At 39.1% G+C, this 16,686-nt stretch overlaps 1 protein-coding gene across 2 annotated transcripts in view; it reads right to left on the bottom strand.

Moving 5' to 3' along the window:
- Positions 1-2,301: 2,301 nt before the first annotated feature.
- LOC118823335 (G patch domain-containing protein 2-like) overlaps positions 2,302-16,686 on the bottom strand; it is a 38,657-nt gene continuing 24,272 nt past the window's right edge. Inside the window, exons 9-11 of one of the 2 annotated variants that reach the window (XR_005008522.1) lie at positions 16,212-16,300; positions 4,937-7,273; positions 2,302-4,842 (exon numbers count right to left, since the gene is read on the bottom strand). Coding sequence is in view for 1 of the 2 variants with exons in the window: in XM_036592863.1 (XP_036448756.1) it covers positions 7,101-7,273; positions 16,212-16,300 (262 nt within the window). In the remaining variant the exon portion in view is untranslated. Of the gene's footprint in view, positions 7,274-16,211; positions 16,301-16,686 lie in introns of both variants that reach the window. The other variant, XM_036592863.1, reaches the window with a different exon arrangement.

The following is a 16,686-nucleotide window of genomic DNA, read 5'->3' as shown; positions in this document are numbered from 1 at the left end:
TGCGTAATGAGTGGATTTGCATATTCCATCCTACACAGCAATCCGATTTCAGTCCGACTAACTGGACTACCGAGTGTGGCTAGAATCATATCAGGATACAATCCAGATATCAGTCACATGAAGTGACCAGGTGTAAAAAGGGTCTCAGGTGACTCCTCATGAAGCTGCTCGAAAATAATTTCTAAAATAATCTAAAACAGGAGATAGAAGGTCCCCACATGATTCCATATGTGTTATTTCATAGTTTTGATGTTTTCACTATTATTCTAAAATGCAAACAATACAAAAATGAGAAAACTCTTGTATAGGTAGGTGTGTTTAAACTTTTGACTGGTAATGTGAGGCCTGAGAGTGTATGAGTATCAGTCAGAGAGGGGGAGAAAGAGAGAGAGAGAGAGAGAGAGAGAGAGAGAGAGAGAGAGAGAGAGAGAAAGAGAGAGAGAGAGAGAAAGAGAGAGAGAGAGAGAGATCCGGAGATTAGAGTAAATCAAAGCTGGCCACTCTGTCATGTCTGTTTCTCCATGCCACTTTCGCTCAGCTGGGCACAAGGCAACGGCGGTGGAGATCCAGGAAAAAGCCGTGCCTGCACATCAGCTACTCTTAAACATGACAAAGCTTGTTCGCTGCCGCTGCAGGAAAGCATTGATTTTTCCTCCATCTCTCCATCAATCTTCCGGAGGAGAAAAGCAAAGCGGGGAGAGAGAAGCGGGCAGAGCGGCTGACGGACATCTGAAGATGTGATTTGTAACTCTGGACCAATGGTAAGCACAGAATTGCCCAGCTTTTGACGCAAGAGGAAAGGGGCAGTGTACGTCTTCAGTGCTTGTCCAGGCTAGGAGATTAACCAAGGGCCACCTAATGATTGAGTTTAGGCCACAAGCCTGGAGTCATTTGTCTGTCTGAGCAATTTAAAAGGCACAGGAAATGTACTCTTACCTCATAACAGAAGAGTGCACTGTAGAGCCCAGAGTGGTCTAACAGCACATGGATGGAGTCTGCGTTTAACTTATGGCCCAGTATGTACTGCAGGTCCTACAGTTCAGAAGCTCCGACCTAAGAGTTCAAATGGCCTGCAAGGCAGAAATATGCTAGAACCCTCTCAGAAATCTGACGTGACAGTGAACAGATTTATAACAGTCAGTTCTGATAATATATAGAAGCTCTATACTTCAAAGGTGCAAAAAAAGAGTTCTTTTCATGGTGCTGGATGATAGAAAAAACACTTTTGGTTCCCTAAAGAACCTTTCAAAGGATGGTTCTTTGGAAAACTATTTTTATAAATGAGATATGTGAGTGTGAAAACCTCCAAATAATGCAAATGTTGTAGGAAGAGTCCTTACATTGGTTCAGAGCCTTTACGTTAGGTGAATGAAGGTTCTTCTATCTTTTAAATTGATATTCACATTCACAAATCTCTTGTTCATACCTGATTCTTTACAGCAGTGGTTCTCAAACTGGTGCTCACGAAACTCTATACGGTGCAGATATTTTGCTCCAGCCTAACTTGTAGCACACAAAAATAGAGCAAAAGAGGACTGTCTTCTCTGAGGACCAGTTTGAGAACCACTGCTGAAAAGAACCAAAAGTATTTCTTCTATGGCGTCACTCAAAGAACCCTTTGTGGCACCTTGTTTGTGCCAAGAATAAGAACAAAAACACAAAGTGTCAAAGACGCAAAGCACCGCTTACACTAAGCACTAAAAGCTGCTATTGCTGCCCCCTTGTGGAGAATTCTCAGCCTGCTAAATATGAATGAGTGATTTACAAGCAGTGTTATTAGAGGTTTTAGAATTTTCATTAGTTTCTATTTTTTCGTTTTGGTTTTGATTTTAGTTTAGTTTCAGTTGGTCTTAGGGGTGCATAAATAGTTTTAGCTTTGTTTTCAGTATTATGATGAACACTGTGATAGTAGGTATTTAAGAGTACAATAAAATTAAATTTCCTTAAAGATGACCAAACACAGAAGAGTTTCACTTCTAAACTCTCATTCACACACTGAAAAAACAAAAACTAAAGTTTTTTTTCTCTATATTATAGTTTTGATTTAGTTTTTGCGTTTTTGAAAACTGTGGCTTTTATTTTTATTACAGTTGATGAGCACATTTTTTCACTGCTAGTTTTCATTTTAGCAATAGTTTTAGTTAACTATAAAAACCCTGGTTACAAGCCAGTTCCATAAGGTGCTTCATGACTAAAGTCAAGAAAACGAAAGAAAGAGTACTGGCACAAACAAAATTAATATATATGATATTTTCTCACCAGTCAACAATGTGCACGTAAAACAAAACAAGGCTACAAATTATCCTCCAATTATATTTTTATTCTTCATTACTTCACATCCTTTACATTATTGGCCAAAAATGAAAAGCAGAATGGGCATACAAATACTGACCACTACATCAAGGTCTTTCCCAACAACTAAACTGAAAGTGTTCAACATACTGACTGATGATGGCATGTCCCACATTTTGTGCAATAACATTGTCTGGTTAAGTATAATGTTCTGAACATGTTGATTATGGCATTAGTTACTAAAGTGTATGTTTCACAGATTTTGGATATTTAAGTCAAGCTCAGCACGACAAAACTGTGTTTTACATCTACTGACACTCTTACTGATATGACTTGACAAGTACTCTGAATATGCATGCTTTCACAGCCATTACTACACATATACTGTACTGACATGTTATGATATATTGTTGTTGTGGTTCCATATTCAATACCTTAATAAATAGCTGCCCAAAGATGATACCGACATGTTTCGTTCAGTGCAATACACAATGTTCCACTTAATAAATGAAACCAATTCTTCCATGATTAGATTCAATGTTCACTGCATAATACATGCCCAATGTATGGTTATTACTACATATCTACGTATCTACAATAACTTCTGTCAAACACCAGCATAAAGCATTTGATGTGTAATAAATAGAAGGACAAAAGTGTAGGACTGGAGGCTGATACTGAGGATGGAGTGGAGAAACACAAAATACACAGAGTTGCCACTTTATTAGACACGCCTATTTTGATAGATGGACCCATATGAACACTTTGTGGCCAGTATTAATTACTGGTTTTAATGGGCTAAAAATTATTTTTAGAACCTACATTTTGAATTTTATATTCCAATAGTTTTAGTTAAACAGTGCTCTATAGACAGAGATTGTCGGTTTTCAATTGTCACTTTCTTAAACACAAATAAACAGCAGAAACACATGGTCTTAAATAGTATAAATATTGTGGCATCAGGGACCCAGAATTCTTTGTGTTTTTCTGTTATCTCTTTTTTTTCGTATTTTACATTAGTTCTCATCACAAAAAAAGTTTTTGTGTGTATTATAACATATTCTCGTGCTAAAGGTTAGGTCTGGATAAATTTTGCACTTCTTATTTTATTATAGGCATTATAGGCAATACTTTTGCCGATACTGATGATACCACAGGTCTTCAATATCAGCCAATCACTTTCCATGCATAAAATGTTACAGATATCTTTAAACCACAGGATCACTGTTGGCTGGATATCTTTGGTCGGTAGGCCACTCTCAACCTAGCAGTGACATTAAAATGTGTAAGATGTGCCTGATATACTCATAACAGCGCCACTGCCATGGCACTGATATGTGAATGTCACTGCTGTGTTGAGAGTGGTCCACCACCCAAATAATATCTGGTCAGCAACTGTCCTCTAGTGGTCCCTTTCGACTGATGGACAGAATAGAGGACGACTAAAACAAATTGTACAGCAACAGATGGGCTACAGTCAGCAACTGTACGCCTGCAAAGTGCACCTATATTTTAGGTGTATCAGATAAAACGGCCAGTGAGTGCAGCAACAAGATAGGTGCACCCAATGAACTCAAAGTTCAGTGTATATACGCAAGAGTTATTACAGTATATAGTACTGCATTTATTCATATGGTTATTTTCTCAACATTCAAAAAATAAACAATGATATTGAGCTGCCAGGAAATCTGCACAAATTTAAGCACAAAGCTGTCATGTACAACATACGCCACTGAGTTTTTTTTAATGCAGAATGTTCTCAGTGCTGCAGAGGGCTTTGTGTTAGGCATAGCATTATCCTATACTCTAATGCTTCACTTGGATTGAATCATGAAGGGAGTAAGATCTACATCTATTAAGCCATTTTTAACAATATAATAAGAGAGATGTGTGTCTTTAACACCAGCCTAACCCAAGTCACCTTCCCTCCTTTACCATTAACTCTTAGAAGTCGCAGTTATCACAGATGAAAACAAAAGTTTGGTGTTCGATATCAATTATTTCTTACCCACAGCTCACTAAAACAAGCAGGGAACTTCTACTGAAAGTGTGCGTCTTAAACTTTCTTTCAATATTGTATTTGTAAACAGAAGAGGAAATGTTGCATTATGGTTTGAATTTGATGAAAAGTCATTGTTGCCATATTCGTGTTACTGTTGGTCAGAAGTGCAAACCTGTTGATACAGAATGTAATTTAATGTGTAACTTGCTATGTAAATAAATACATAAGTACACTTAAAAACCCTAGACTTCTAAGGGTTAACTCTTCGAAACCAGACCCCAACAGATACTTAGGACAGTTGCCCACTACTGAGCCATTTAACCATCATCTTATTTGAGAAAGAAATAAAGTCCAAACCAAAGGTCCTCAATGATGACTAGAATCTGTATGTTGTTCCTGATGTGATGTGCAAGTTCACGTAGAGTTTATGATGGCATTATCTTCCAGTGTGAGTGGTCACTGGAAGCCCCCAATCCAGCACACTGGGGTGGAGACGTGAACGGGCATCACTCACTCCCGCACTCCTAGGTGCCTTTGTCAGGTGATTGCTGGCAGAAAAAAAAGGAAAACAGATCAATACATCTCCTCTGGGGCTGACAGGTAATCTTTACCAAGGATGAAATATGAGCAGCATCAACCCACTGGATTCCTTAACTGTAGCTGAGGCGATTGACTGGGCGCACGCGTCGTCCCCCCGCTCTCACTTCCTGCCCCGCCGACAAAACTCATTTCAGGCCGTACAGGCTAAGGGAGGAGGGGCTCATCGAGTGATGTTGTCATGGCAACGACTAATTACAGCCGGAGGCAGGTGAGGCAATCGCTTTGACGATTGACAAAACGTGATAAGAAAATATACCAACCTATCTGTCAATTCCCCCACATCACAAAGGCAGCTGGTCATGAAGATGGAAAGAGCCGTGGAAAAGGGACACAATGCTTACTACAGCTGTCTACAGGTCCACACTGGTCCATTTATAAACGTCAACACAAGCAAAAAGCAGCCCATGCCTGATTAAATATACTGTAGTCTGCTGTGTATTTGTAAAACATTAACACCTGCTGCTTTAAGTGATATAGGCAAGATTAAGCACACAAAGGCTTCTCTGACTGACTGTAACACATTTACAACAACTCCATGCTCACAATGAAAATCTAAAAACTCATGCTAACTAACACTCGTGGGTGGGCAATATGGCAAAATATAGCACAATACCTCACTTTCATGATCCACAATATCCATCACAATATTTCACAATATGTTTTCTGAGAATTGATAAGTTGGAACAGATAAAAATAGAACGAGTAGCATCATGTTTAGAAATGATTAACAAAAATTATGAATACAATGGTTTTAGTTCCATGTTTTACACCCAGCGTTGCACTAAATTCCATTAAACTGGATTAATTATTGTCTCTTAGCAATGAAACATGCAGCTGGTCGGTGTCCTTTAAAGCTACCCTACGCAAGTTTTGGAGGTCTTTCTGGTGGAAAGGTGCAACAGCACACAACGTACAGTAGAGCATTTTGTAACATTGGTTGTACTTCAGACCCCTTCCCCACATGGATGATTCTGATTGCAAGTGTGCTGCAAGTGTATTCAAAGAGAACTCACCCAAAACTTGGTGAGTCTTCTAAGGATGTGAGTGAATTATCTACTGTTGTCATCATATCTGCAGTAGTATGATGTTAGTTTTGCATTTGAGACCTAAACATTGAGCTGGAGCTCCTTTTCGAGCCTGTGCATGTGACGTTAATTTGTAAAGATGTATGTTGTCGGCTGAAAAACTCGCAGCAACCCAGATACCATACTCTAGCATCTTTTTTCTCCTTACTCATTAATGTTACTTCTTTCAGTTTTAACAAAAAATCTGCAGCCTTAAGACTGTATCCATGATATGCTCAGAAAAGCATATTGTGAAGTAATTTATCAAAACAACGATAAATATCATCATATTGCCCACCCGTACTAAAACAACTAAAAACACTAAACAACTGAATTAGACTAGCTTTCAGCTAAACATTAAGACTTGGCCACCACCCAGTTTCGACTCACTACTTTACAATTAAACTGCACGTTTGAACAAGCACTGGGCTGCACAAAACTTTCATGTGTGAACATTTGAATCTGGAGGGTGAAAGCGGGGGGGTGGGTGGTGGGTGGAGGCCCCGGAGGGTGCAGAAACACACACTCACTCTGTTGTGCTAATGAGTGTTTTTAGAGCACTCTAGCGTTTTATATCCATGCTAATAGGGGGCCTGTGTTTTTGAGCCGCTTTTTCGGTGGGTGCTCTTCTGAACTTTGTCCCAGCGTGAGGTAGCAGAGCTTTGTGATGAGCTACTATAGACTGATTTCTCTAATAGACTAAGCTACTGGAAAAAAAAGAAAAAAACGTGATTATTTCTAATGCCAGGAAGGCGAAGGCGGTCTCACTTTGAATGAATATAGTTGCTGGATCAGTTAGCAGGTGGGCTGATGACTCAAGGGTTAAAGACAGGAGCTGCCTTGGGCTTACATCTTGACCCACAAATGGGGACAGCTCTTAAACAAGCCCTCCTCCTTGAGAAAATGGCCAAAGGTGATTAACAGGCTTGATTGCATTAGCATTTTTTTTTCTGTAAAATGGTGGCTTTTTTGGAAAGACTAAATTCACAATGGGGATTCACACAGGAGGTTCATGTCCCAAAAATTTTTCTTGTACACTTGCGGCACTGATTCAGATATTACTCTCGGACAGTACTCTAGCGTAGGTCTTCCACCCTGAGTAGCTGAGCCCAAAAAGAGAGCTGTCAGTGCTAGTGTCTCCGTCAGTCATCTTCATGCTCCCCGTGGCTGCTGAATGAAGTCCCTGGTTTGATGAAGCAATGTGTCCGTGAAGTGGAGGGCAGGGGAACAGCACAATCTCCTCGAGTGGATGGGGCTTTCGTGAGGCCTTGGTCGACCTCTTCTCGCTTGGCCTCCTTGCGAAAGGGGAGGTATGCTGTGAAAGGGAAAGAAATGTAAGTGGCATTAGCCTTCTGGCCCTATGAAAATAAAATATGTAGTTAGGTGTTTTCAGTACAGGACGGTGCAAAAAAAAAACAACTCTTTCATCCATCTTATTTCCAGTTAAAATGGCCATTAAGTAAAGATATTCATTTTTCAATGCCAGGAAAAAAAGCAGAAAGCATATTTTTAACAGGAAATTACACAGAACCCTCAACAACTGAATACATCATTACATTTTTCAAAATAAGTGTCCACCCTTTGCTTTATTAAAGCTTCCATTCCATTCAGTTTCCTGCTTTCAGTTTTGCCAGGAAATCTGCAGGGATATTTTTCCATAGCTCCAAAGATCAGTCTTAAAAGTTGGTTGCATTTTCTGCTTCTCAGGATTCAAGATGAAAGCTGCACTGTTTATCTGATTTTGACAGTTTTGATGGTCCTCTAGGTCTTGCAAGGTTGTTAGGAGTTTATTGAACTCCAGTTTTGGAAACTTTTTACCCTTTATTTTCACTTTGACTTACCCCTTCCTTATGCATGTGGATATTTTTATATGTATATGAGGAAGAAATTTGCAAGGAAGCTAAAGTGTGTTTGGGTAGTAGCTTGTGTGAACGTTAGTGTCTCTAGACGGAAGCATAACGTCAGGAACTCCTTTCGGAACAGGTTTTGTTATAAGGACACAGCTGTAACTGGCTGGTTTGAAAGAAAGCAAGAGTTGAAAGAAAGCAAGAGTTGAAGTAGCAGTAGATGCACAGAAGAATGGACAAATTTAATACTGAAAGACTTGACATTATACATAGTGTTAGAGGTATCTTGAGTAATGTTTTGAGGAAATTAAATAAATTAAAGGGTGGTCTCTGACTTTTGTATAGTATTGTACAATACAAACAGAATATATAGTACTATATATTTTCAATATATTACTTTTTGTATGTCAGCCCAACAAACCAGAGTAAGAAACCTTCATTATTGAACATACTAGGGCTACATTTTTAGATGTTTACTTAACAAGGAAAATGGACAGTTGATTATCTTTCCCAGAATTCAACTGCTGCCCCTGCATACAACATTCATCATACCACAATGACCAAAATGCCTGACCTAAAAGCTTATCAGAGATGCTGGTGGCCGCACGTTCCAAAATAAAAACATCATTTAGAGTGCGCTGTCTTTGTTGGTCGCTTCAGAAGTTTGTTCAGCTTACATAGCCATTTTGAGATGAGGTCCTGGGTTAGAAGACTCAGGAGGGAACTAAAACTGACATTGTGGCTCTGGCCTGTCTCACAGGATTAGGCAATACAGCCGTCACTGGCATGTGCTTTTGCTAGTTCCCATTATATCTGCTTGTGCCTCTTTCCAGATGACTTCCCCTCCAAACTGATCCGGCGCGGGGAGGAAGGCAGGATCATTGATTAATATTTCTGGAGGGAATGATGGCTAACTGTGAGCTGTGCTTAACCCAAACAAAACCAAACACTTAAGTTATCGGAAGTTAAATACAGAGGTTTGGGTTTACACATTCAGAAACGACTGAGCACATGACCATGTGAAACATCTGACCTTCAAATATTTAGGAAAAGGTCAAAACCCTTAAATTCTGCAGTGCAAACTCATTAGAATCTGTGTGTAGCTTTAAAGCATTACTGTGTAGACAGAAACGCACCTGTTAAAAGAAACAACATTTTTGGCATTTTGCAAACATTAGTTAATTGCATATTGTTGTTTTTTTCCACAGCTTTGTAACCATGAACACAGCAATGTTATGACAACTTCCAGGAACAAAGAAGCCATCACACATCAACAGAAGATATACAAGCGCCGGATCTGTAAAATAATGATCTAGCTTGAATGAAAGGATTTGAATATCTTAATGGCCCCTTGTGTTCAGGCTCTCAAAAAACAATTATCAAGCACTTCCTGCAGTCCTGGCCTTCCCCTGTTTATTAATCAGCTAATTACACATTGACAGTAATGAGGCTTCTGATTCATGCACTTAAATGAATAGGACAGAACGGCTATTTAATGATTAGCCCTTTGTGTGGCCTACTGTATATAGCCAGGCTGCATGCACTTGAGAGGGTGGAGGAGGACGGCCATGGAAAACCACTTGATGCTGCTCACTGGAGCAACAAAAGTTAAAATCTCTTGGCTACATGTTCGCATAAATGTTTAGAAAATTACAATTTTAAATAACTAAATAATAGAAACTACTGACTGCTTCATTTATATTGCTGGAAAAAGATAATGATTCAACCAGAATCTTCAGTACACAACATGCAATCCACTACAAGGCTCTATCTATAACAAACTACATAAGTAGGTAAGCTGACGCAAATAAATGACTTAGAAATAAGCTTTAATAAATGCTTAAAATACCATAAGATATCCCACCACACAGTGTGACTACCATTGCAGTATAAAAGCATGATGGTCATGATTGAGTGGCTCTCACAAATCCTTTCACAGGTGCTAATGCCGGTATTTGTCACTAGACCCTGCTCAATGTGTATCAGACATTACAGGTCTTATCATGCTATGCAGTATTCATAATGGCTTTATGAATGATTGTGTGCCAACATGCAAGCAAAGCACTCTCATGGTTTCTACTGGACAAAAGAGGCAGAAGAGGTGAGTAACAGAGAGGAGAGGAGAGGAGAAAAAAGGAAAGGTGGGAAGAGGAGAGGAGAGGAGATGAAAAGAAAGGAGAAAAGGAGAGAAGAGAGGAGAGAAGATGAGCAAAGGGGAGAGGACAGCAGAGCAGAGGAGGGCAAAGGAGAGTAGATGAGAGCAGACGAGAGGAGAGGAGAGGAGCGTAGATGAGAGAAGGGGAGAGGAAAGGAGAGGAAAGCAGAGAAGATGAGAGAAGAGGAGAGAAGAAGTGGGGAAAGAAGAGGAGAGGAGAGAAGGGGAGAGGCTCTAAGCGTCTCAGTGGTGGGCTTTTGAAGGACGCAGGAGGAGAGAGGAGCGTGCAGAGTGGAGCAGACGAGGGCGAAATAGTGCGGTGGGCTGCATTTCTGTCAGCAGAAGTGATGGCTGAGCGCTGGCGTTATTTGTCTTGCGCTGCCATATGGCCCTCGCGCCGGCGTGGGCATTAATGAGAGGGGGCCGGACCGCCGGGCAAGAACACCAGGGCCTCAGACACAGGTGATCTGTCACCATGGGGGAAAAGAGAGAGAGAGAGGGGCAAAAAAGATGGGGAGAAAAAGAGGGAGAGATGGAGATGAAGGAATGAGAAGAAGGGTAAAAGAAGACAGGCAGAGAAAAAATAGAGAAGGACAGCATGGAGGGGAAAGAGAGAGAGAGAGAGAGAGAGAGAGAGAGAGAAAGAGAGAGAGAGAGAGAGAGAGAGAGAGAGAGAGAGAGAGAGAAAGAGAGAGAGAGAGAGAGAGAACACTCTAATGAAAGCCCAAAAATAGAAATGAAAGCTGGCATGGTGCTTTGCATGCCAGCCCACAGGTATGCCCTTGCTGATGGGTTGATGAGATTCTGTGTTTTGAGGGTACCAACGTCATGCTCTAGTGACACGTGAAACCATATGGATTGTGGCATTATTTACGTAATGAGCAGAAACAGAAGGAGCATACAAATAAAACTATATTATTAAAATCTTTCATTTATATTTAGAAAAATAACTATTATTTATTTATTTGTTCATTCATTCATTAATTTATTTACATCATTTAAAATGCCAGTTGCCCTTTACATTATGTAAAAATATCATGACCAAGGCTCCAAAATTATTTCGAATAAAGTCTTGTTGCATTAACTAACATCAACAGTTAAGAACTTTTTGTCTCTTGAAAAGTGACAAATTTACAGATTTTATATATAACATTTTATATTTTACTTTTTTTCTAATATGTGAAACTCAGCAAATAAACAGATCTTGTGCACTAAGAATTGCATGAAAGTTGCATATTTAAGTTTGTTCTCTGCAGACGATGTGTTGGCATATTTTAAATTAGAAAGTCAGCAAAATATATAATTTAACCGGAGGAGTTAAAACTTTTCCATCCGACTTTTTATGGGCTGACTGCAAATACTTTCCAAAGTTGTTAGCTTTCACAATCCTGTGTTTACATCACAACAAACAGAAAGTGAATTGGGTGAGTTTCATCCGTTCGGTTAAGGCAGGGGTCGGCAACATGCGGCTCTTTTACTGCCCTGTTGTGGCTCTACAGCAGAATTAGATTTTTAGGTAAAAATAAAATACTCCTTTTTTGCAGTAAAATAAAGCTCTGCTGATCATTCTAAGTTTTAACAATAAATGGTCTTAAACGCTGGAGTTAATGTGGCCCTTAACTGCTAATTCACCCTTTTAGCCTGCAGGTTGGCGTGCAGACTGCTGGTCACCATAGCAACAACAATCTCGCCTAGCTGGTAGCTAACGAAAAGGCAAAGAGAAAGATTTAAGACGAACATATATAATTTAGAGATGCACAGACCGCATTTATAAGCACTCAGCTGTTTCCTGATAATTTAATCTGCATTGAGAAACTTTTATTTTTTATATACTAGTACACTAGCACATACTGAGACACATTTACAGCCAAGATGGTAAAACGTTGCTTCAATAAAATGAACATAAAATGTTGTGGCTCCCAAGGTGGTTTGACTTTTGTTGAAAGGGCTTTTCTCAGCATTTGGATTGCTGACCCCTGGGTTAAGGCAAACACATGCAAATAAAAGAAACCTTTATAAGTCTTACGAAAACAACAGAAGTTCTCACATGTGACTCTGCTATACACCTTTAGGGGCAGCAGTGAGTAATGTTTGTTTATTTGAGTTGTGTCTGTCATCAGTTGGGAGCGAATGAGCATCAACAGCTGGGAAGAAAGACAAATAACCGGCCAATTTGGCTACTTCAGACTTATACTTTAATAGTTGCATGTCTTTAACAAAAAAGACAGCTGTTAATCACAGCTGATTATATGGTAACTAAACATCAGCTAAAATTTCATAACCGCAACAGGCCTAATTGTGACATTTTATATTCTGAATCATTCAATTCAATCCGTGAATAATTACATTACTAGTGTGATTAAATAATTATTGCATCTTTTGATTATTCCACAACCTAAAACCAAAATAATCTTAAAACGATATAATCAGCGCACTAGATTGAGTAAAAGAGGAGTCACTTTTCCTAAGTTCAATATACTTATATATGCCATTCTAATTATAATGTGTTGTAATGCGAATTAAATATTGCTTTAAATAAGCCCTGTTGTGTAGCAGAATAAACAACACTACAGCACAGGTGTGCTGTTCTTTGTGTAGAACTTTTGGAGAGCAGTGTATTTGTATTGTTAGGTTAGTGAGAGTGAGATGTGTTCTTGGCAGCCAATTTGAACCTGTAAAGTGGAGTGCTCATCCAATCCAAACAGTTTGATGAGTTCTCTCACAGCTAGCTTCAACACAATGTCTGCTAAGTGCTAAAGAGGTAAAGAGAGAGGCCTGAGCAACAGCTGGGTACAACCAGCACAATACCCACAGGAACTCTGGTAGACACCTCATCCTGTCACCCGGCAACACTGCTTAGTACGGACTTGAAAATCACACTGTCACACGCTGGAAACTGTCTCTGTGGCACTCGCCTGATTACATCTCTCTCCGGGATCCCGCGAATAGCATGGCTTCCGTGCACAAACACAAATTAAAAGCAGAAAAGTAATTACCATTTGAACAATCAAACACGATATCTTTCCAAGCCTTGACTCTAATATAACCGGAGAGAGCGCTGGCCCTGTGAGACGCCAAAGTAAAGATTTATACAGAGCAGATGCAGCCACAGAAACTGACATTGGATGACACCCACTGCATGATAAATCACAACAGACGCACTCCAGACTCCACACTCAGGAAATAAACATAGACTGCAGAGCAAGGGCGCATATAAAGAGAAGGAGAGAAAAACACAACACCTGCTGAAGACGGTTCGGGTTTCAAAATGTAATATTAGCTTATTATTTCGTCAAGTAACTTAAATGCTAAATACTTAAAGGCTTTAACTGACAGCGGTAAAGCAATGGAAGATTTTAAAGGTTTCTGCAACTACACTTCACAAAGTACTTTTAGCTCTTTTGTCAGTCACATTCTGTTTTAAGAGAAGAGAAAAAACGATACCTTTTTATTTAAAGTTTCTTTGAATTAGAACTGACCATTTTAAAACTTGAAAAACACATATTTTCAGAGTAGAAATAACCCAATTTCTCCACAGGTTTTAGGAAAGAAGCAATGAGGGATATCTAGTTCCTGCCCGCCCGCTCTCACAGGGAGGGTGAGGGGGCAAGGGTGAGGCTTTTTTTTTAGGCTTTATGGGAAGCAACGTGGTAGCGTGGGGGGGTGAAGGACAGAGTGGCCGGCCGTTCCATCACTCAGAGCAATAAATGGATGCAATCTGTATCCCTGTACAGCATCGGCTGTTTTTAAATTCCACCTCTTTTATCCAAATGAATGATGGACTCTGGTACAGTGCACTGTGCGGCAATATTAATATACATCAGAGGCCAGCGCCCCTCACTAAATCAGAAAACTGGGGGTATTTGTTATTTAAATGACAAACAGCGCACCAGGGAAGAGGCACAGGCAGAGGAGACTTTGGAGAAGAGGTGGACAAACCAATTCAGATTTCAATCCTGCAGCGCTGTGCACGAGGTACCCAGGAACCATCAGTCTAATGAAAAAAGGCAGGCGGGCCGGCCCAAACGGACGAGGGGCTGATGCCTGGCACCATTTCCAATTCCAGCCCCTTCTCGTCATCTTCCCCTTTCTGGGACTGGTCACGACAAGCAAGGCTTATCAGATCACATTTGTAATGGGGTTCCCTTTGAAAAATGTATTGAAAAGTGCATTGAATGTATTACTTAAACATGTAATGATGGAATTTATATTACCCAAACTTCAAACACTTCCATTTTCATGTTTGCAAGTAACTTTTAAAGCATGCATATGATGCAATCACCATTATTTGAAATGAATAAAAAAAAGGTTTAAAAAATGATAAATAAATAAAAACACAGGTGCAGTTAAAAACTGCATAGATGGAGTTGGGTCTTCTGGAACTTTCTCTGATACTGATGTAAAGTACATCAAAGTCTTTTTTTACAGCTGCCCTTTACATTGTGCAAACACTTTAGGATGATGGATAAATGGGAATTATTCAAAATTACTTCAACTTACCTTAAACATTAAAAATGTTCTGGCTTCTCCTATAAATTTACGATTTTTGGAGATATAACAATTTGTTTATGACAGCAATGATTACAAAAAGAATCAAAGTATCAAACTATCAAGGAATTCAAAAGCATGGACGCATCTGTTTATATTTCACTCAAAGTACTAACGCACATGCCTACTCAGCACTATGGAACCTGAAGAATGTCACACACATCATTTAACATCAGTTGAGGGTTCAGTCGGGAGTCAAAAAGAATTCTGCAGATTATAAATGACCTATTTCACAGTAGAAGCAAAGGAGCAAAATTAGAGCACACTCTTTCACTCTATGTCTGACACTTTCAGCACAAACGTTTAAAATAAATAATATAGGTCCTAATATAAAGCCTTGTGGCACACCCTTAGTAATGATCAATAAAAGATACTGCATGCAAGTTGCACCTATATACGTTCAGTTATTCCAGCAGAATAGACAATACACCCACTGTGATCTAAACCAGTAGATGTTTCTTTTTACTAGCTCTTTTTATTAACAATGAATGGTTAATAGAACACTGCTGAATAAGGCAATGCAGCTCTACCTTCTATGAAATGCACACACAAACAAGCATTAATGTTCTCAGTCCTAAATACATTTTTGAATATCAAAATTGCGAGTTTACCTCAGGATATGAAGAATTTAGCTAAACAAGAAAATGTTTTAACCGGACAGTAACTGTTCAAGTCACACGTAGCAAAACCCTTGCGCAATAAAAGTACATGGGCAGTTTTCCAAACTTCAGTTTAATTCCACCATCTATGGATGAATAGGAAACATGAGCCAAAGTTTTTGCAACAAGCAGCTGCCAACCACACAAGACAGACCACTGATATTCGATTAATTAAGAGCAACGGAAAGAACCAACTAAATCATCAGTCGAGGTAAATGAGTTAGAGTGTGTTTTTTCTTTTGTATCAAATAATTCTGAGAAGAATTTGAGGAACTCTTAACAGCAAGAGATGCATCACTATTCTTGACATTTCTTAATTGCATCAACTGCACCAGCATGGCATCTTTGTCACATATGCTAAAAAATGAACTAAGGATCTATATCATCTTAACCATGTTTCTGCTGGGTTGGACTGTATTTACTATCTATGACAGTTTAAAATAATTACATTGTGCAGTTCTAGTCATTACTGATTATTTGTTTTATTTTCCTTTTTAGAGAAATCACAGAAAATACATGAAACATTTCTTTTGTCTGGAATATCTGTGGAATTTCTCTATAAGACATACTCTAAATCAAAAGCTGAATGAAAACATATGGAAGCCTCAGTGGAGGTTTCAGGTGAGGTATGAAGCTTAGAACATAAGAAAACTCCACTGATTAGAATTTTCACAAAATGTTTTAGCAAATGAGGTACTTTCTGATACAAGCCAAAAACACAGATCTCTAATATAACTCAAATACCACATTTGTCAGAAATTCAAAGAAAATTTTTTAAAGACTTGTCCATGAGTGTGGCACTATTGCAAAATATTACATTATTCAATTTAACATAGCACAGTTTTAACAGTTTTTGTTGACTAGTACAAAACTTCACTATGGAAATATTAAGTAGAAATATTAGCTAAAAATACTCGGCTCCTCGTGAAATTTGTACTGTTAGCTTCTAGTATTGTTGAAGTATCATTTTCTAATGTAATCTGTAAGTCTTATGGATTGTAATTTAATTAGTTTTAATAATCTGGACATGACAGTGGGCAGTACCTGAAGCGGTGGTGGGAACAGCTGTGGTTTTCCTCCTCCTCTTGATGTCTCCTGCACACAGCAATCCCATTTGCACATTAGGCTGTCTACTGGAGAAGAAAAAGATAGACAACCATTAGGAAACTTTTACGATTATGTTTTTAATATAATGGATTATTTACAACTAACTGTCCTGGGCTCCAAAAATGAAAATAGGCAACATGTAGTGTAAAATAGCTAAAGATCATGTCCTCTGAGAACTGCCAGGCTGAGTAATTATCCACTCAGAAGAAACCGAAGCTAGTAAAACAAAGAAAAACAGAGCTGGGGCTATGGGTAACCCAGAGAAATGCAGCAGTTAAAGGCAGAAAGCAGTAAGATGTAGTGTAGGAGTTTTAACAGAAATATCAGTGGAGGAAAAGGAGGTGTGTGGGCTGTGTGTCTCTGTCGCTGCCGGGTACACATAAACAAATTACCCTGGCTGCAGACCCCCCTG

Source organism: Colossoma macropomum, unplaced genomic scaffold (genome assembly GCF_904425465.1).
Source record: "Colossoma macropomum unplaced genomic scaffold, Colossoma_macropomum, whole genome shotgun sequence".
NCBI lineage: Eukaryota > Metazoa > Chordata > Actinopteri > Characiformes > Serrasalmidae > Colossoma > Colossoma macropomum.
The sequence above is the reverse complement of the archived record's forward strand: the minus strand, read 5'-3'. Positions and strand labels throughout refer to the sequence as shown.